A 19,713-nucleotide genomic window follows, 5' to 3' on the forward strand; every position below is an offset into this window, starting at 1 on the left:
CTTATTAAAACAATATTTATCAATACTTGTCTTTCGATGGAATTAGTAGGAACGACCAAACATACAGTATTCGATTGCTGCGCGGTCACATCTGACACATTTTTGGCCAGCCTTCAATTCTGGTTGTTCAAATGGGATACATAGAGACTTGGCACCCATACTAGGAGCCTTGTCGTCTTGCTCAAGTTCTTCGCCATCATCCTTCTTTGCTGATGAGTCCTTGATATCTTCCTCACATTCCATCACACCACACCATGGGGATATGATGACGTTCTTCTTGTTCAAGTTTGGAACGAAGTCCTTCCAGTCTTCAACGATAACTCTGTGAGTGTCGAATAATTCCTTGGCTCTCAAGTACAAATCTTGTTGCAATTCTTCCAAAATTTCTGGTATACGAGTCTCCAATTCATCCAATTGGACGGTGTATTTACGGGCGTCGTTTCTACGAACCACGATAGCTTGTCCCTTTTCAATGTCCTTTGGACCTAGTTCAATACGTACTGGCACACCCTTCAGTTCGTATTGAGAGAACTTCCACCCTGGAGTGTAATTGTCATTGTAGTCACCGAATGCTCTCACACCAGCCTTCTTCAAACGATCCTCCAATGCCTTAGCAGATGCATGAATGTTACTGCGCTCAGCATCGGTGGTCTTCTTGGTGATACCCACTGGGATAACCACAGCTTGATATTGTGAAACTCTTGGTGGGATGACAAGACCCTTGTTATCAGAGTGAATCATTACCATGACACCGATCACTCTAGTGGATAAACCCCATGAGTTTTGATAAACAAATAGTTTTGGATGTTCAGAACCTAGTGGATTTTCCACGCAGACGTTGAACATCTTGGAGAAGTTTTGACCCAAGTGGTGAGAAGTAGCACCTTGGATACCACGACCAGTTTGTGGAATGTAACCTTCGCAAGTAGTAGTGAACTCACCACCGGCAAACTTTTCCTTCTCGGTCTTCTTACCCTTTACCACTGGAACAGCCAATAACTCTTCGTAGACGCCAGCGTAAAAGTCAAGGATGTTTAAGACTTCCTCTTTGGCGTCCTCAACAGTCAAATGAGCAGTGTGACCTTCTTGCCACAAAAATTCTCTAGTTCTCAAGAATGGTTGAGGGTGTTTGAATTCCCATCTAACCACAGAGTTCCATTGGTTCAATTTCAATGGCAAATCTCTGTAAGATCTAATCCACTTAGCGTAGTAAGGGTACATGACAGTCTCAGAGGTAGGTCTGATCGCAATTGGTTCTTCCAACTCGGACTTACCAGCTTTGGTGACCCATGCGACTTCTGGGGCGAAACCTTCGATGTGATCCTTCTCTCTTTCTAGCACACGAGAGGAGACGAACATTGGGAAGTAAGCGTTTTGGACACCCAAACCTTTAATCTTGTCATCAAACCATCTCTGAATTTGTTCCCAAATCGAGTAGGATGGAGGTCTTAAAATATAACAACCAGAAACATCGTAATAATCCAGCATTTCACCCTTGGTCAAGACTTGTTGATACCATCCGGAGAAATCCAATGCCTTATCAACAGTAATACCAATCAATTTGGCATCTTCCAAAGCTGCATTGGAAACAGCAGTGGCCTCCTTGGCCTTAGGGGCTGGCTTAGCGACTTCCTGAGTAAAATCCACAGACTGCTTATTGGATTCAAATTGCGACAAAAACTGAGTCAACTCGCTCTTCTTGATGAACAAAGATTCGTTCAATTGTAGCACAGTAGAGTCCTCAAGAGATTCTAATTGATTGTCAACCAGCAAACGAAATTCAGACTCGGCATTGCCGATGTAAGCAAGCGTAAACTTCTTAGCAGAGTCGCACTTGAAAAATGATTGGAACAACTCATCGCGAGCTAATCTTGGATCTTTCAAAGATGTAGCCTGAGCAAGTAGAGGCGAAGGAGTACTAGTAGATTGCAATGCTACAACAATAATAGGAATTGGGGTAGCAGTCTTAGCAGTCTTTGGCTTGAACACTAACGATTTCACAGCGGTTGCATCTTGCGCCGGTTTCTCGCTCAAACAAAGCTTGGAAAAAGCTTCTTCCACAGACATTCTTTAAAATACCACGAGTAATTATCTAAAATTCCCAACAGATATCTAATAGATCGACCTCTAAAACACTATAATAGCGATGAATCTGCTGGCTTTAAAAAAACTGAAGAAAAAACGTTAAATTGATGAAAAATTTCAGACGTGAGTCATGACTGAAAGAAAAATCAAGATTAAAGTTTGATATCGCATAGTTTCAAACTAAGTTAAAAGACCAATTGTGAGCTTACTCGAGGCTTTCTAGTGATTATAGGAGTACCATGTCATTGTACGTTAACGAAAGTGTCGGTGTGGACGAAACTACGGCTTGTGGAAGTCAGGAAAAGCCATATGCAACACCAGCTTTTGCGCTGTTTGCATACCAGGGTCAACAAGGCCAGGATGCTGCTGAACCCAAACTGTTTGTGTTTAAGAGTGAGGAAAATGAGTACCAGGAAATCTCTGCATCTGCATTGAAGAAAGCGCGTAAGGGTTGTAGTGGTTTGATCAAAAAGGCCGTTAAGCAGAAAGAAGAGCAGGCCAGGAAAGAGCAGCAGGATGCTGACAATGCAGCTAAACAGATGGCTGCTTTGAACATCAAGATCGAAGAGGATAAATCTTTACCTGCGGCTAAGAAATTCAAGGTTGGCCAGTCCTATGAGCATGTTGGCGAGAGAGTCAAACTTTCTGGTTGGATTCACAGACTACGTTCTAACAAGAAGGTTGTCTTTGTGGTTTTGAGAGACGGTACTGGATTCATCCAGTGTGTTTTGGCTGGCGATCTGGCTGTTGCACAACAGACTGTGGATTTGACTTTGGAATCTAGTGTTGTGCTGTATGGTACAGTGACCAAGGTTCCCGAGGGTAAGAGTGCTCCAGGTGATGTTGAATTGGTCGTTGACTACTACGAGATCGTTGGCTTGGCTCCTTCTGGTGAGGAGGCCTTCACCAACAAGATTGCAGAAGGTGCTGACCCTTCGCTATTATTGGACCAACGTCACCTAACTTTGAGAGGTGAGACCATTTCCGCTGTTATGAAAGTTCGTGCAGCTCTACTGAAATCTATTAGACGTGTTTACGATGAAGAAAATATAACGGAAGTGACTCCACCATGCATGGTGCAAACCCAAGTCGAAGGTGGTTCTACTCTTTTCAAGCTGGACTACTACGGTGAAGAAGCCTTTTTGACCCAGAGTTCACAATTGTATTTGGAGACCTGTTTGGCTGCTCTAGGTGACGTTTACACCATCCAGGAATCCTTCCGTGCTGAGAAGTCCCACACTAGAAGGCATTTGTCTGAGTACACTCATATTGAAGCAGAATTATGTTTCTTGAGCTTTGATGAACTTTTGGACCACATCGAAAGATTGGTGATCAATTCTGTGCAATACGTTTTGGAGGATCCAGTCTCTGGTCCTTTAGTCAAGCAATTGAACCCCAAATTCCAAGCTCCAAAGGGTCCTTTCTTGAGACTGGATTACAAGGATGCTATTCAATGGTTAAATGATCATGATGTCAAGAATGAAGACGGTGAACCGTTTAAATTTGGTGACGATATCGCCGAAGCTGCTGAGAGAAAGATGACTGACACCATCGGTGTTCCAATCTTCTTGATCAGATTTCCGGTCGAGATCAAATCTTTCTACATGCAACGTTGTAAGGATGATCCCCGTGTCACCGAGTCTGTCGATGTTCTAATGCCAAATGTCGGTGAAATCACCGGTGGTTCCATGAGAATTAAGGACACCGAAGAACTAATGGAAGGCTTCAAACGTGAAGGCATTGATCCAAAGGCCTACTACTGGTTCGTCGACCAAAGAAAATACGGTACCTGTCCTCACGGTGGTTACGGTATCGGTACCGAGCGTATTCTTGCCTGGTTATGTGACAGATTCACAGTCAGAGACTGCTCCTTGTACCCACGTTTCTCCGGTAGATGTAAACCATAATCGAATATCTATCTAAGTTACACAGATATATAGATGCTTAATCTCAATTATATGATTTAATCCAATATTTTCTTATCATTAGTTTTTAATCATTATAAAAAAGCTAATAACTTGACGTGAGTCATCGAAAATTTTCGACTTCGATTTAAAACAGAGGATAGTGAGCCATTGAACATCTACATCGAGCCATTTTGAACTTCACTGGGTCAATTGAAGATGTCTGATAATACGCAAAAACTCTGGGGTGGTAGATTCACCGGTGAGACCGATCCATTGATGCATTTGTACAATGCGTCACTGCCATATGATTACAAGATGTACAAAGCAGACTTGGAAGGTACGAAGGTCTACACTTCTGGGTTGCAAAAATTGGGATTGTTGACTGAAGATGAGTTAAAAAAGATTCACAGTGGGCTGGAGGAGATCAAGAAGGAATGGGACGAGGACAAGTTTGTTCGTCATCCTAACGATGAAGATATTCATACAGCAAATGAAAGACGCCTTGGTGAGATTATTGGCCGTAACATTGCTGGTAAAGTTCATACTGGTAGATCTCGTAACGACCAATGTGTGACAGATTTGAGAATTTACTGCCGTGATCTGTTGAACGATAAGCTTTTCCCAGATTTGCAAGCTCTAGTTGATGTCATGATCAAGAGAGGTAAGGAAGAGATCGATGTTTTAATGCCAGGTTATACACATTTGCAAAGAGCTCAGCCAATTAGATGGTCTCACTGGCTAAGTTCGTACGCCACTTATTTTACCGAGGATTTCAAGAGGTTGCGTCAAATAATGGACAGAATCAACCAGTCGCCATTAGGTGCAGGTGCTCTTGCTGGTCACCCTTACGGTATCGATAGAGAGTTTTTGGCTGCAGGCTTGGGTTTCGATGGCGTCATCGGTAACTCTCTAGTTGCTGTTTCTGACAGAGATTTCATCGTTGAACTAATGTTCTGGGGTACTTTATTCATGAACCATATTTCTCGTTTCGCTGAGGATTTGATCATTTACTCCACTGCCGAATTCGGGTTCATTAAGTTGAATGATGCTTACTCTACAGGTTCTTCTCTAATGCCACAGAAGAAGAACGCTGACTCTTTGGAACTCCTCAGAGGTAAATCTGGTAGAGTTTTCGGTGACTTGGCTGGGTTTTTGATGAGTTTGAAGGGTATCCCATCCACTTATGATAAGGACATGCAAGAAGATAAAGAGGCTTTGTTCGACTGTTTAGTTACGGTTGAGCATTCTATTTTGATCGCTACTGGTGTGATCTCAACACTTTTTGTGCAGAAGGAAAATATGGAAAATGCTCTGACCATGGATATGTTGGCCACTGATTTAGCAGATTATTTGGTCAGAAAGGGTGTTCCATTTAGAGAGACCCATCACATTTCAGGTGAATGTGTCGCCTTGGCTGAAAACCTGAAATTGAGCGGTATTGACAAGCTAACTTTAGAGCAATACCAAAAGATTGACTCCAGATTTGGTCCTGATCTATTCGAAACGTTCAACTTTGAACAAAGTGTTGAAAGAAGAGACGCGACTGGTGGTACTGCAAAATCTGCTGTATTGAAACAATTTGAGAACCTAGCCTCTCAAATACATACTATTTAGAGAGATCTTTATACTTTAGTAAACCTTTAAATGAGGTCCAAAAGTCATTTTTGATGATCGAGGTCAGGATCGGTATTTTTGACAAGTAGCTAAAGCGACCACAGTACAGATTGCGCTGCAGTGAGCCACCTGTAGTAATCCATAGCCACAACCGCTGCATCCGGTTCCCGTTATAGCTCATAATCAAATTGTAAACGGGTTTCAACAGCGAGTCGTTAATGTTCGAACCTCTCAAGTTTAAATACTTGTAATTCGAAGGCTGAGCGCCCAATTTTAACGCTCCAACGTGAACCATAGATACTTTTAGTCTATGATATCTTTTCATAGTCTGGTTGATAGAGCTCATCAAACCAGAGATAAAAAGTTCTGCTGGATGGTGAGGAACCGCCAAATTCAATGAAAGTGAAGGGTTAAATAGGATTAATTGCACGGTGGAACTCTCCAAGTGGGGTAGTATCTCGACTAAAGTACTATAGTAAACCAGCACATTGGACCTGATCTCAGAAGCCAACTGACTAGTGGACATATCACCAGGAGGATAATATGCCAAGTTTGGCATGAACAGAATCGATGCCAGTTTACATGGTTCTCCTTCTCCAGACTTTGCAAGGAACCTCACGAACGAGGCTAGATCACTGGCAGATCCAGGATCAATATGTCGCAGGAAATCATCATCCTCCTGCCTTTCACGAAATGCCTTGGCATTGGTAGAACATATGAAGACCGTAAATCCTCTTCTGTAAAGATCCATTACCTGTGTCCGCACAATTGGATCCCGCATATCCCCAAATATTAGCACACACCTCGACTGAGATGATGGCAACCGTTCTGGAACCTTCAAAAGCTGTTTACACTGCCAAAAGAGTACTATAGCACCTGCAGTGATGCTTGCCCCGACCAAAGCCCTCTGTCTCTGTCCATAGGTCCACGATACAACTCCACCAAGCGATTCCCACACACCTGGCGACTTGGAGTCCAACTGTAAGCTCTCCAACTTTTTCACATCCTTCCCCTGTACTTGTCGCACCTTGTCAACCACCTTCCCAGCAACATCCGATACTGCCTCATTTCCTCGAGATATAACGTTATAACCAACGCTGAAAAGCCTGTCCACTATATCACGATCACCAGAACTCATTCCACACACTCACACAATCCGACTGATGCCTTCTGAAGCCTATTTCTTACTTCATTCGAACTTTCTATGCTATGAGTCTTAGTTACCCGAAAGCGCTTCTTGAAAGATTATACAAGTTGATGAATAATTCGGCTGTTAAAGGAAAGAACTGGCAAGAAAGCAGTTTGACTAATCCATAGAAGGTCTCAAAGGTGATGGGTATCAACAATCCAATTCCCAGGAGTTTGAAGAGTGAAACCAAGTATGTTAAGTGTTTCTCGAAATGGGAAGGAAGGCCTATTGAAGGACTTCCCCTATATTGAAACATCGTCTAAGGAATGCTAACTAATTCAAATTATTTTATTATAGAAAGGCTGCAAAAGTGCTGGCAAGCTTTGTGAAGCCCAACCAGGTGTTTGGAGCTGATCAAGTGATCCCACCAAATGTGCTGAAGCGTGCTAAGGGGCTTGCAATCATTACAGTTTTGAAAGCAGGTTTCCTCTTCTCAGGAAGAGCTGGTTCAGGTGTGATTGTGGCCAGATTAAAAGATGGTACGTGGTCTGCTCCCTCGGCTATTGCTATGGCAGGTGCTGGGGCTGGTGGTATGGTTGGTGTGGAATTGACAGATTTCGTGTTTATCTTAAACTCGGCAGAGGCGGTCAAATCCTTCTCAGAGTTTGGTACTGTGACTCTGGGTGGTAATATTTCAGTCTCCGCAGGTCCGTTGGGTAGAAATGCTGAAGCAGCTGCTTCGGCGTCTACTGGTGGTGTCTCAGCGGTGTTTGCGTATTCCAAGAGTAAAGGTTTATTTGCAGGTGTCTCTCTTGAGGGATCTGTTATTGTGGAGAGAAGAGAAGCCAATAGGAAATTCTACGGTGATAGTTGTACAGCTAAGATGATCCTCTCGGGTCGCATAAGACCACCTCCAGCGGCGGATCCTATATTCCGTGTTTTGGAGTCAAGAGCTTTCAATTATAAATCGGCTATGCCTGCTGACGACTACGAGGACGATTTTTACGATGATATACCAAGTTCTTTTGATTCCTCAGAAGTGTCGTCCACCCGACCCACCACGAAATCTACGAGGCAAAGAAGAAGCGGATCCCGTAGCTATTTTGACGATGACGACGGTTTTGATGATGAGCATAGTGGCTATAACGGCCGCCGTAGTGGTCGTGACCGTGAGGATTATAATGATAGTTTTAATGACCCATCAGGAGCCAGTGAGTACTACAGAAGCCAGAGAAGACAGACCCAACGGGATAGCAGATCGCCTCAACATACCAATACTCGTTGGGAAGATGACATATACGATCGTGATCGTGATGTTGATGACTTGTCTAACAGATTCTCCAAGTCAAGAATATCTTCTAGCTCGGCCGGTAACGGACGTGCATCTAGACCAATGTCAGAGAAGCCTGACTTCGGCTCTCCTAGTTCATCCAATGCGCCAAAGGCGGTGGCGTTGTACAGTTTCGCCGGCGAGGAATCTGGCGATCTGCCATTCAGGAAGGGTGACGTTATTACCATTTTAAAGAAATCAGAGTCTCAAGATGATTGGTGGACTGGAAGAGTTAATGGAAGAGAAGGTATTTTCCCAGCAAATTATGTTGAATTGGTCTAATAATTAATTATCTGCGCCAAATCTTGTAATTCGATATTTCCCAAATTAGTATTATATAATGAAACAACTTTGTGTATCTGCAGCTACACAGCGTTGATTACAATACATTGAGGCTGAAAGCCCATTCTTGTTTGTCTTAACTTTTACTCAAGTTCAATTGAAGCTTACTTTTTGAAAAAATATCAGCTACTTTACATTTGCAAAATTCATTATTTAGCTCATCTAAAATTGTTCATCTTCCGAAACCGAGGAAGTTCGCAGCTTCCTTAATCTGTCTTTGTAAGATGCCTTCGTGTTGTGTATTGGTGTTCATTAAAAGCATAAACTTTGTCAAACTATCAATATCGCCTCGCCAATAAACGTCAAAAATATAATCTGCTATACAAGTAAGGTTCTCATCTCTAGTTGCACTTGGATACTTCAAAAAATCAATACCCTTCCTTACTTGTCTTCTTAATAAATGAAGAATTTCGGCCTTTTGCTCCTCATCTTTACGATCACACTTGTTCTTGCCTAAAGGCAGTGGTAACTGACTGAAACCATTCTGATTAGGAGATTGCTTCATAGAATAGTAGAGTGGGTGACATAATGGAAAAGCCAACAATTGAGCTTGCTGGAAATCCCTGGGGCCATCAATTCGGACATTTGTTGGGGCGGCAGTAGGCTCATACTTTCCCCAGGAACATTTAATGACAGAACCTCCGATTAGCCGATTGTTCAGTGAAGCAAACACTCTGGTTGCATCATTCTTGGTTTTGCACTTGATGAAACCTGAGTAGGTCAGTGTTTTCTCATTGAAAGAGGTTATGTGTAATTTATTGATTTTTATCCTCTCTTGAATACACAATTGACTCAAAAATTCTTCATTTAGCACTGGGCTCACATCATCGATCTGGACGATTGTTTTGTAATTTTTATAATTTGAAGGAGATTGGTTTTTACCTTCTTTGGGTACTGCTTTCGAAACGATGAGCCGCCTGTTCTTAAACTCTTTGTCATTGTAGAACTGAATAGACTTGCTCGTATCTGACCCTCTCTTGTAGGTTACGAATGCCCAAAGAGAGTTGAATTTAGGTGCTTTAGAAGAAAACACTGATTTAACGGGCCCAATATTACTGAAGAAATCTAGAATCTCTTCATTAGTACAATCCATAGGTAAGTTTTTAACAAAGACCGCGTTCGGATGTGGGACCTGAGAACCAGAATCACGTTGAAGTACGACCTTATTGGAATCCTCTGTGGTCAGTTCTTCCATGGCAACTGTTATGGAGTCCAAATTGGATATTCTTTTCTCGAACTCTGGATATTTACGAAAATCTTTATCAAAATGAATACCACATAAAACCTTATTTCCAAAGAACTCCTTGCCGTTGTAATCTTTTATCACCTTCCTTGCTGACTGATCGTTATTGAAATAGATAAAACCAATATCTTTTCTCTTATCCAGTTTACATGACAAAATCTTGCCATATTTCTTAAAAGTGTCATAGAAAACCCTTGTTGTCAATCTGGAATCTTCAAGTGGTAAATTTGAAAAGAAAACATTCGTACCGACATTCTTGCGATAAAAGGAGTTTCTGAGAGAAGGCATAATTCTTACCTCTTGTCCTTCAATGGGTCTGTAATTGAATTCTTCTGTGGCCTTCTCTGCATCTTCGCTGTTCGCAAAATTCAAATAGCCATAACCCAGAGACTTTCCTGAGTTTGAGTCCAGGCATATTTTCACAGAGGTTAGTGACCGAAATTTGCCAAATATATCCCTAAGCATATTCTCAGTAACTGAAGGCTCCAGGTCACCGATAAATAATGCCACCACTGATTTACTTTCCAAAGTAGAACTTAGCTTCGATTTTATCCCCACGTTAGCAGCAGAATCGCCATTTGTGTAGTTCAACTTAACTACATCAGACGTTTCGGATTGTGAAGATCTCGATGAAACCGAACTGTTTTCATCTTTACCTTTTGGATGCTCATCAAGTGTCTCTATTATAGTGGTTGTCTTAATGGTCTCATCCTTGAGAATTTCACCATGTTTCCTACTGACATTTGGGGAGATGTTGTTCAGAATGTTAACCCTCCGCGGAATGAAAGGGTTAATCATGTTTTATTACTTGGCTGACTGTGTCGAAAGTTGATTTTTTGTTGTTTGATTATTCCAATCAGATATCACAGTGGTGAGTCCTTTCAAATATTCTTCTGGGGGCACAACAATAATTTTAGAAGAATAATGAGAAATCCGAAGGTCTTAAACCCTTGAGTATGCTTTTTACCGCTTTTTATATTTGAGTTTAAGTTTAAATTATCAATTTTGTGACACCTTTTGATAGGAAAAAATAATAATCCGTTTGAAAAATAATGAAAGCTAGAACCGATTGGCAAAAGCGTAATAAGGACTTCCTGATTACTAGGAGACCGTTTGTAATTTTTCTCTGAAGTCAAGTACGTTTTTCTCTGGTTCGCACCAAATAGTATTGTCTAAAAGCTTTACCGCTTACCTTCCTCTAAATGTACACTAGGTAGTCTATCTCTTCTGTATATAGCGGTATTTTGAAGAATATAAGCTTACAGCCCCATGAGAAACTTCATTTTGATGTTTTAAGCACTTTAAACTGTAGACATTATGTCTCTTCCAAATAGTCCTCTCTTCAACCAGTCCATGAATAATAGTACTCTGGTCCTTAGTGACACGGTTTGGGCGAAATACACGCCTCTCCATAGGTACATTGCAATCAGGCCACCAACAAAAGAGTAACCTGGAAGATCGAAGACAGCCGAATTACCGATATAGGCCAAAGATCCCAAGTGAATGTATCTGAATGGCTTGCAGGAAGATTCGTCAAGATCAAACTCGATAAGTTGACCTCTTCTGGTATGATCGTCGGTAATTCTGGCAATCCTGGTGAATTTTTTACCAAGGTAAGTACCTTGTTGGTGGGCTCTTTGAGCTGTTGCGGGCAGAGAAGTCAACTTTGACTCAGTATCTTTCAACAGACGAGTAATTTCTTTGAAGTTAAGACTTCCTTTCTTTCCTGTGTCGTACTTTGGCAATACTTCTTCCAAAGCGATGAAACTTTCCCTAGTCTGTGGGTGTCTTTTAGATAGTTGTCTTGACAAGTCGTAAATTTCCTCGTAAGTCAATGACAAGTTTTTAATCTCATCATTGGTGATGATGTCACTGGCCTGATTAGCTGTGCGTAAGTTCTTCTGGATGATATAATTTCTGACAAATTCACCAGCGTGATCCGCCAAATCTGTTCTCAGAGTAGAACAGTCACCAATGGCGTAAACATCTTTCATTTCATTACCAAGGACTCTCAAATGGGAGTCGGTTTCAATAGCTCTCTTGTTCTTTTGGTCACCTGGGAATGCCTTAACCACTTGTTTTGCCAGCGGGTTTTGGGCCACACCAGTTGACCATAGACAAAGACCGAATGGCAACTCCTTTCTTTCCAATTCTCCTGTAGTTGGATTTTTTTGATTAAAGATAACCTTATCCGGCAGAATTTTATCAACACGGGCATTTGTTAGAAGATCGATACTCTCCTTTTTGAATCTATCCATAGCGTACTCTGAGATTTTTTCATCATAAGTGTTTAGAATGTTTGACCTAGACTGGATGATGTGAACTGAAACTTGCTGTCTCAATAATCTTGGGTACAATTTTGGCAAATCTTCGTTCAACAAATCGAAAACTTCAGCAGCAAATTCCACACCAGTTGGACCACCACCGCACACAACAAAACTCAATAGTCTCTTACGTTCTTCTTCGGTAGTGGTTGGCAGGCAGGCCAATTCCAAATTGTTTTTGATCTTTCTCTTAATATCGAGCGCATCTTCCGCACTTTTCAAACGATCACAGTACTGCAGACCTTCAACACCGTGAGTGTTAGCGGTTGAACCGACACCGATGACTAATTTGTCATAAGGAAGATAGAAAGATCTAGTCTCACCAGTTTGCGGTAGCACCTGAGACACTTTAACCAATTTTTCCTTAAACTCAATCCTATCAGCCTTAGCTTCCAGATAGTGACCACCGATATATCCAACGATTTTTCTAATAGATGCCATCAAACTTTTCACTTCCAGAGTACCAGTGGCAGCCGAAGGCAACAGAGGGGTAAACAAGAAGTAATTTTGAGGTGAAACTACAGTAACATCGTAATCTCCCTTGTGCAAACTCTTCAAAAGACCGACAGATGCCCAACCAGAACCCAAAACAACCAGCTTTGGCTTGTAACTGAGAGTTTGCTTCACTTCCGAATCATAAGTGTCCAAACTTTCCCTGAGAATGGGCAAATTCTCAGGACCTCCTCTTTCAGGACTTATGGCCAGCGTAGGAACTTCAATGTTCTCGGGCACTTCGCATTCATTATAAGTCGTGGAGTCGTAAATGAAGAATATTATCAAAGCTGAACCGCATACTGTGGCCAAGATACCAGTGGAAAAAACCGACCACTTAAGCAGTTTTCCAAATCCATGACTGAAGAATCCGCTCTTTTCGATCTTGGTAATTTTCGTCGCTGAAGGTAAAGTATTCACCTCCTTTTTAACAATTTCCTTTGATTCCAATAAGATTCTGTTAACACTGAAAGAGCGACCAGGATTAACTCTACTAACCTGGGCACTCAGGCGCACCATATTTTTGGTAACATGAGGCCGTTGGACAAATGATGTCGCCCTTAATTGCGATCCAAGCAATTTAGACAGCATTGGGACCTTTGTTAGAAATGCACGAAATAATACAGAGATTCAAAAACCACTTATAAGTGGTTCTACGAGTCTCCATTATGTATTGTCGAGCAGCAATGAAAAATCTTGAAAAAGTATTGAGCCTATAGAAAATTAATTGAATAATTAAAGAAAATCCCTGTAATTCTGCAAGAAGGGGCAATGCCGATCGTTATACATACAGGAAACTGCCGCAATCTGTAAAATAATATCGGCTGCACTCTACTTCTACGGTGATTTGACCTCTAAATGCTGGGATATTCAGTGGAATATAAAAAAGGTCCTACCCGGATTCGAACCGGGGTTGTTCGGATCAAAACCGAAAGTGATAACCACTACACTATAGAACCATTGTAATTCTATGCTAGGAAAGCCCCTGGAAAGTAATCATATTCAGAGATATTTGTCACTAAAGCCTTATAATATATTCACAATAATCTGTGAAGCATATAAAGCTAGCGAGCTTGGTCTAGTAAAGTTGATAGCCTGTTTTAGGACTACAGAAAATTTAAGTGTCTAATGCATTCTATTTGTCTTGATAAATTAAACTAAGAGTATTTGAACCATTCCTGGTATATATAAGTAGTCAATAAATCACGTCTATGCCTGGGTCCTAGTATAATGAACAGGAAGTAAAGCTAAATACAGTAATATTGTAGTGAGTAAATACCGCCGCTTGCTTCCTTAAATAAAGGCTGACAAGCTTCAGCAATCAGTAGTAGTGCTTCTAGCCAATATTTGCAGCGGTTTTCAGCGGTGATATTGAATACTAATTTGGAGTCGGTTCCAAATTAATACACATTCAAATGCAGGGTAAAATACACTGAACTTAGTCAGTATAGCATGACTAATCTTTGCACTGAATACAGAAACAGATAGGCCAAGATTCCCAGTACACTGGAATCTATGAATACTAAAAACCAAAAATTTGGACAAGTCCGGAGTCGAACCGAAGACCTCTCCCATGCTAAGGGAGCGCGCTACCAACTACGCCACATGCCCGTGTTATTGTTGATGGATGAAGGTATGCCTCACAACATGTTATTTGAAATTCTAAGTCACTATTCAAAGGTTATAAAGGCTACCTATTGATGTAAGTGTAGAGACCTCATATTAGTATTCTATGTGTTAACTATTGGCGGTATAATGAATTATATAAACAAACATAGTGCATAAAAATGAATGTGGTGTCTATTACAAATTCTGAATGAAAAGATCACCCTAAAGCTGAAATTAAATATTTCTGGTCTTAGCTAAAGATTCGTCATACTAATTACGTTCTTAGAAGCTAAAAAAAAAAAACTAGTTAAGACATATTCTCTCCCAGGATAGAGCTTGCATGAAACTGTATAGATTATATGTTCCAGAATTGTTATGTATACAATTTGAGCGTTACTAAATAATCTTACTCGAAATTAATCTAGCCGTTGAGTACGCAGAACCTCAAGTCTCGCTCATTTATATAAAAACACCAGTGCTGAAATTCTGCTTTATCACCAAGGCCTGCTCATTAGTGGTGTCCTTCGCTTTCTTGGACCACTACTTAGAGTTAGTAAATCTGGTAACGCTTTCGCGCTTAGATGAGCTGATCAAGATGATTACTACAAAAAAAATCCTAATTGATCTGGTGGAATTGACTATTCTAGCGACGAAAGATGTCTGAGAAAGCAATGTATGTACATCATAGGATAATTTAACCATCTCAGATCCATTGCTAACTAGTTCATCAGTGCTTCTGCCCTTAATGAATTAGCTGACTGTGAAGTTGACGTCGAGAAAGCTGAAGAGGATATTGAACTTTATCGAATACGAAGACTAAAACCAATTTACGCCAAGAGAGATGCAATTATAAGTCGTATTCCCAGTTTTTGGAGTATTGTTCTGTCGCAACACAGCGATTTCGCAGATTATATCAGAGCCTCAGACTTCAAATACGTCGATGCAATCGAGAGCGTGATTGTAGATTGGAAAACTCCTCAGGATTTTGAAATCGAAATTAAGATTAAAGCGATTGAGAGTGAATTCGAGGTTCAGGTTGTAAAGAAACATTTTATTATGAAAGGTGAAACTCTGACGAGCCAGGCAGTTGAGATCGGCATCTCGGGTACACTAGAAAAAAGAGCTTTATCGATTGGTTCGGCTGGACAGGCAATTCTGATGCAAAGGAATTTGCTAACGGTGGCGAGCTTGCCAATCTCTTTAGCGAGGATATCTATCCGTACTGCGTCAAATACTATACAGAAGCTCAACGAGATGTCGAAGATGAAGAGAGCGGCGATAGCGATAGTGAAGGGGAACTCATTTAATAGCAATTGAATGTAACTCCAGCCGCATACCACGAATCATTTCTAAATGCCAATTTCAATTAAATGCTTATGTAATTTGACTATCATTTCTTATCCTTCTTAGATAATAATCCTATCAGGCTCGAGAATGAACTAGATTTTTCTCCCAAATGTCCTCTTGACGGTGTTCTCTGAACGTGAAGACTCGTTGAAGATTCATTTTCCGTGCCGACCGGCGTCATGCCAAATGAATAGTACCTGCTTGCCGATTGACCTTTGTTATTTCCACCCGAACTAGATCCCGGTGAATTCTTAGAGTTATCTGGATTACTGGTAGTTGGCAGTATGTTTAGGGAGCTTGATGAGCTATTGTTACTTCTTGCCAATGGAGTTCGAGCTGCCTGACCACCATTTGCATGCAATGATAAATATGAAGAGGATTTGTGATGCACTATCTGAGGTCTCTCCAATTGATGACCTTTGTTGCGGCGGCCTGACTCTGAGGGATAGAGAGGTGGCAGATCGTCACCATACATGTCTGACTTCATTGCTTTATCATATGAAGGTACACGACTCAAATTGCCCATTTCCCAGTCCTTTTTCAATGGAGACCCTGTCCTTGGTTGACAAAATGAGTCTTCTTTGGCCATCTGAATAGAAGGTGGTGTGATCATTGGACTCTCTTGGTCTCTGAACGAAGGCTGTGCTTCCATTGACGCATGATAAGAGGCAGGTGGAATACCAGGAGGGACATTAATACTGACACCTTGGTCTGACTCGATTTGTATGGGAGGCGTTTCAGCAGATCCAGATTCTGCCGTTTCACCATTTTCTCTTTCAACATGAAGCCTTCGCAGATTCAGTTGTAGTTGACTCATATCGTGCGCATTGTCAAGAACAGAGCCTTCGCGGAAGGTCTCCAATGGCGTTTGGCTACCAGATCTCGGTGGGGTATTGGGAACAGAAACATCACTCCACAATCTATCATAGACGTGGTTTCCATAGTTTGGTGGCGACATAAGTTGGGACATAGAGGGAGTAGCAGATGAACCGTTGTTATTCACCGCAGATGGGTCCATTTCCGATGCTGGTCCAGCAAATATCACATCATCATCATCTTCTTCATCCACAATGTCATTCTGATTACGAGCCAAACTACTGACATCGGTCATGGAATTGTTCGCGCTACCGTAAGCACCGTCAGATTTCTTGACACCAAGTGCAACAAAAGGTGACATAAACAGTTGTACAGGCAAAGAAGCACGAAGCTCTGAAACATGCCCATCAGGATTCACTAGAGATATAACGAACTTTAATTTGTGCCTGACTTTGATACTATTGAGAAGGGTGCAATCCTGTGTACACTTGGATAAACTAGGCGGAATTTGAAACGTCGTATTGACTTCCCAACGATCCTGGAACGAAAAATCGTCATCGTTCTCATTGTTAGTTTCATTATCCTCATTCATATGATCCAAAGGATCCTTTATCCTCATTTTATTTACAATTCTTTCTTGAGTTGAGACTGATCCAAAAGAGCCACAATACTGGGAATGCTCTACCATGGTAATCTTTATAGGTCCTAATTTCAAACCTTTCAGTAAAGGAACGACTAAGACGTGAACTGGGGTAGCAGATCCAATAGCTATCGCTTTCGCTGGGATGGAAATAGAATAATCAACTTTATTGGGCCAAGTGTTGTCTACCGCGACAGTTTCCGATAGTTCTAAAGCATCAGGAGAAAGCGTACGCACTACTCTCAAGTGCTTCCTGCAGATGAGATCCGTATGGAACTTCATTCGCTCGATCGCCGATTCAAGCTTATAAACGACCGATGCATTTGGTAAACCTTCGACACTTTCGGTAATTGAGCCTGGCAGAATGGCACTAAAGGGAAACTCATAATTACCTTTGACTAGAGTATGGTAACTGGAACTCGATTGACCTGCCAGGGATATTAAGGATGCTGTGGAAGATTTAGCCTTCCTTGGCAGAGATGACAGATTGCCCGAGGATTTACTGGCAATAGAAGTCTTTCTACCATAGTTATCATACAGATTTTGAAAGTAGTTCTCAACATTGAAATTATCCCATGTATGCTCATAGACACGCTTCTCGTACTTGACATATCTTTCAGCCATTCCCTTCGACGTCTTATACTGAGTAGGAATATTCAGTCGAATCTTACCATACAATCTCAATGACATGTTTTTAAATTGGATTGGTTCCTGAACAGATAGAACAATAGTTCCAGAAAGCAGCACAGATGGAGCCTCGCTCGCAGATCCCTTCAGTAAAATAACCCCATGATCAGCTCCCTTGATTCGTACATCGTACAGTAATGGTTCTTTGGCCTTACTACCAGGGAACATTGATCAATTATTCAGTTATATTGGATATATCTCGAACTTTGCTGAGTTTAAACTCGCCAGATTCAAGTGAAAGCCTATTTTTTTGACAGGTCGTAGACTGGGGACTGTATACACTTGAGCCTCCTAAATGAATCTTAGAAATACAGATTTGACGTCCTAATGGTCTCTTCTCCCTATAAAGTATTGTCAACTTTAAGTTGTCTTAATCCCTATCGTTTTAGCGAACTCGCCGCATCTGAAAATTTAATGGCTGAGAACAAACAAGATTTAAAACAAGAATGATGTATAAATACCGATTTGCCATTAACAATTCTTATAAATTCAAGCTAATGTTAGAGAATACTGCGAGAGTAGTAGACAATCACCGCCTCTCTCAGGGTCGAGAACGTAGTTGTATAGGTAACCTTCGGAAGTGATGACTCGTATTGGTAACATCTTCACTAGCGATCCAGAATGATTGGATCTTATGGACTGCGACTCCTCACTTAGGTCGAATAGCTCAGGGTACTCAGAAGTGTCGACTTCGATAAGTTCCCCTATTGAAGTCATACTCTTAACTCCGCTGTTGCTGTCAAGAGGCAGTTTAAGACTCGCGAAATGCCTGGAGGGCTCCAATAGAGAAGATACCTTGATGGGGAAAATTTGTTCTAGGGTCCTGGCAGCTTGTCTTGAGAATTTCTGAGATGATTTTCTTATCATTCTTGCAACAGTCCTTCTCGATGCATCGACGTAGGGCTCTCTCGATCTCTCGAGAAGTACCATATCATTGGACTCGGCCTCCAAGAGAGCAGCTTCTGTCTCTGGATCTCCATGTATCTCCTCGTCACTATGATCTGCGTTTCTTGTTGCTGCAGAGGCGACATCTGACCCTTCTTCGTCTACGTTACTGTTGTCACTTTCGTGTCCCTCACCTATCACTTGATTCTTTCCCAATTTGAAAATATGAATTGTCTTACTTGAGCACGTCACAGCCAGAAATTGGTTATCTGAGTTGAAGCACATGGAATGTATTTTTGTAGGATAAGTTCCTCTTCTGAACTGGTACATCTTAACTCCTGTCTCTACATTAAACACTCTTATTATGGTTCCCTTCTCTGAAGCCGTCGCCAGTAATGTGCCGTCAAAACTTAATGCCAATGCCGCTATCTCTCCTTTGTGAGCCTCAATTACCATTGTAGGTTGTAAAGTTTTCATATTAAACAGGATGACATCTCCATTTTTAATTATATTATTGTCGTTCTTCACATTCTGAGGCTTGTCTGCAGTCGTGATCCCACTCTTGCCGGGGCTATACATGTTGTTGCCACTTGGTATTGCATTCGAGTTATTATCTGTGCCTGCGTCTGCCTCTTTTGGATCAGTTCCAGTCTGGCCCACATCGCCTGTTGGTCTGGTACCGCCAGTGGAAACGTTGATATTATTAGTAGTAACATTCTGCTTAATTTCGGAATTTATAACCTTCGGTGGAGATGGATATACCAGGTATGAGTTATCTGTAGATGGGGACAGGGCAACGATCCCGTGTGGATTGGAGATTGTTTCGATAGTATGCAGTAGCCTCATGTTGCTTATATCGTAAATGTAGATCTGCTCCTTCAATAACACTGCTAGCCTGGATTTATTCATCTTAACCGAAAGTATCGATGTTGGAAATGTGACTTCACATATCACGGAGTGTTTCTTAGTGTTAATGATCCTTAACCTTCTGGGTGACATAGCTGGCTGATCACCAATCCCAACTACTGCCAGTAAAGACGTGGAGAATAGCATTTCAACAATCCCATACCCTCCAGAATCTTCGGAATAGAATTTACCAAAGGGATCACAATTGTAGATTTCGAACCCTAAAGATGTGCCCATAGAAATACATGTCCCCGTTTGATTGAAGTTAATGAAATTGATCACAGGTAAGGATTCTGGCATCTCCAAGTAGAATTGAGGAAGTTATAGTAGTCCCAGATCGGTTTGTTACCGCCTATTG

The 19,713-nt window shown here is 41.4% G+C and overlaps 10 protein-coding genes and 2 non-coding genes across 12 annotated transcripts; 4 read left to right on the forward strand and 8 right to left on the reverse strand.

Annotated features, from left to right (window-relative positions):
* Window positions 1–42: 42 nt before the first annotated feature.
* Window positions 43–2,067, reverse strand: TDEL0D02200 (proline--tRNA ligase; the record flags this gene model as incomplete). Its single annotated transcript, XM_003680967.1, has 1 exon — window positions 43–2,067. One exon carries the CDS (start codon window positions 2,065–2,067, stop codon window positions 43–45), a length of 2,025 nt encoding a protein of 674 aa, XP_003681015.1.
* A 257-nt stretch (window positions 2,068–2,324) lies between these two features.
* On the forward strand, window positions 2,325–3,992 carry DED81 (asparagine--tRNA ligase DED81; the record flags this gene model as incomplete). The annotated part of the gene is made up of 1 exon (XM_003680968.1): window positions 2,325–3,992. One exon carries the CDS (start codon window positions 2,325–2,327, stop codon window positions 3,990–3,992), a length of 1,668 nt encoding a protein of 555 aa, XP_003681016.1.
* A 216-nt stretch (window positions 3,993–4,208) lies between these two features.
* On the forward strand, window positions 4,209–5,606 carry ARG4 (argininosuccinate lyase ARG4; the record flags this gene model as incomplete). The annotated part of the gene is made up of 1 exon (XM_003680969.1): window positions 4,209–5,606. The coding sequence occupies one exon, from the start codon at window positions 4,209–4,211 to the stop codon at window positions 5,604–5,606; it is 1,398 nt and encodes a 465-aa protein (XP_003681017.1).
* YSC83 (Ysc83p) lies at window positions 5,599–6,744 on the reverse strand (the record flags this gene model as incomplete). Its single annotated transcript, XM_003680970.1, has 1 exon — window positions 5,599–6,744. The coding sequence occupies one exon, from the start codon at window positions 6,742–6,744 to the stop codon at window positions 5,599–5,601; it is 1,146 nt and encodes a 381-aa protein (XP_003681018.1).
* Window positions 6,745–6,938: 194 nt separating this feature from the next.
* Window positions 6,939–8,347, forward strand: TDEL0D02240 (SYLF and SH3 domain-containing protein; the record flags this gene model as incomplete). The annotated part of the gene is made up of 2 exons (XM_003680971.1): window positions 6,939–6,985; window positions 7,093–8,347. The coding sequence occupies 2 exons, from the start codon at window positions 6,939–6,941 to the stop codon at window positions 8,345–8,347; spliced, it is 1,302 nt and encodes a 433-aa protein (XP_003681019.1).
* Window positions 8,348–8,579: 232 nt separating this feature from the next.
* PES4 (Pes4p) lies at window positions 8,580–10,448 on the reverse strand (the record flags this gene model as incomplete). Its single annotated transcript, XM_003680972.1, has 1 exon — window positions 8,580–10,448. The coding sequence occupies one exon, from the start codon at window positions 10,446–10,448 to the stop codon at window positions 8,580–8,582; it is 1,869 nt and encodes a 622-aa protein (XP_003681020.1).
* A 503-nt stretch (window positions 10,449–10,951) lies between these two features.
* On the reverse strand, window positions 10,952–13,057 carry TDEL0D02260 (uncharacterized protein; the record flags this gene model as incomplete). Its single annotated transcript, XM_003680973.1, has 1 exon — window positions 10,952–13,057. The coding sequence occupies one exon, from the start codon at window positions 13,055–13,057 to the stop codon at window positions 10,952–10,954; it is 2,106 nt and encodes a 701-aa protein (XP_003681021.1).
* Window positions 13,058–13,353: 296 nt separating this feature from the next.
* Window positions 13,354–13,425, reverse strand: TDEL0Dtrna1Q. Its single transcript has one exon. It is a non-coding gene; the product is annotated as a tRNA-Gln (tRNA).
* A 579-nt stretch (window positions 13,426–14,004) lies between these two features.
* TDEL0Dtrna2A lies at window positions 14,005–14,077 on the reverse strand. Its single transcript has one exon. It is a non-coding gene; the product is annotated as a tRNA-Ala (tRNA).
* A 653-nt stretch (window positions 14,078–14,730) lies between these two features.
* Window positions 14,731–15,391, forward strand: VPS75 (Vps75p; the record flags this gene model as incomplete). The annotated part of the gene is made up of 2 exons (XM_003680974.1): window positions 14,731–14,747; window positions 14,806–15,391. 2 exons carry the CDS (start codon window positions 14,731–14,733, stop codon window positions 15,389–15,391), a joined length of 603 nt encoding a protein of 200 aa, XP_003681022.1.
* Window positions 15,392–15,464: 73 nt separating this feature from the next.
* Window positions 15,465–17,732, reverse strand: ROG3 (Rog3p; the record flags this gene model as incomplete). Its single annotated transcript, XM_003680975.1, has 1 exon — window positions 15,465–17,732. One exon carries the CDS (start codon window positions 17,730–17,732, stop codon window positions 15,465–15,467), a length of 2,268 nt encoding a protein of 755 aa, XP_003681023.1.
* A 321-nt stretch (window positions 17,733–18,053) lies between these two features.
* On the reverse strand, window positions 18,054–19,655 carry ATG18 (phosphoinositide binding protein ATG18; the record flags this gene model as incomplete). Its single annotated transcript, XM_003680976.1, has 1 exon — window positions 18,054–19,655. One exon carries the CDS (start codon window positions 19,653–19,655, stop codon window positions 18,054–18,056), a length of 1,602 nt encoding a protein of 533 aa, XP_003681024.1.
* Window positions 19,656–19,713: the final 58 nt, after the last annotated feature.

Source organism: Torulaspora delbrueckii, chromosome 4, assembly GCF_000243375.1.
Source record: "Torulaspora delbrueckii CBS 1146 chromosome 4, complete genome".
Classification (NCBI taxonomy): domain Eukaryota; kingdom Fungi; phylum Ascomycota; class Saccharomycetes; order Saccharomycetales; family Saccharomycetaceae; genus Torulaspora; species Torulaspora delbrueckii.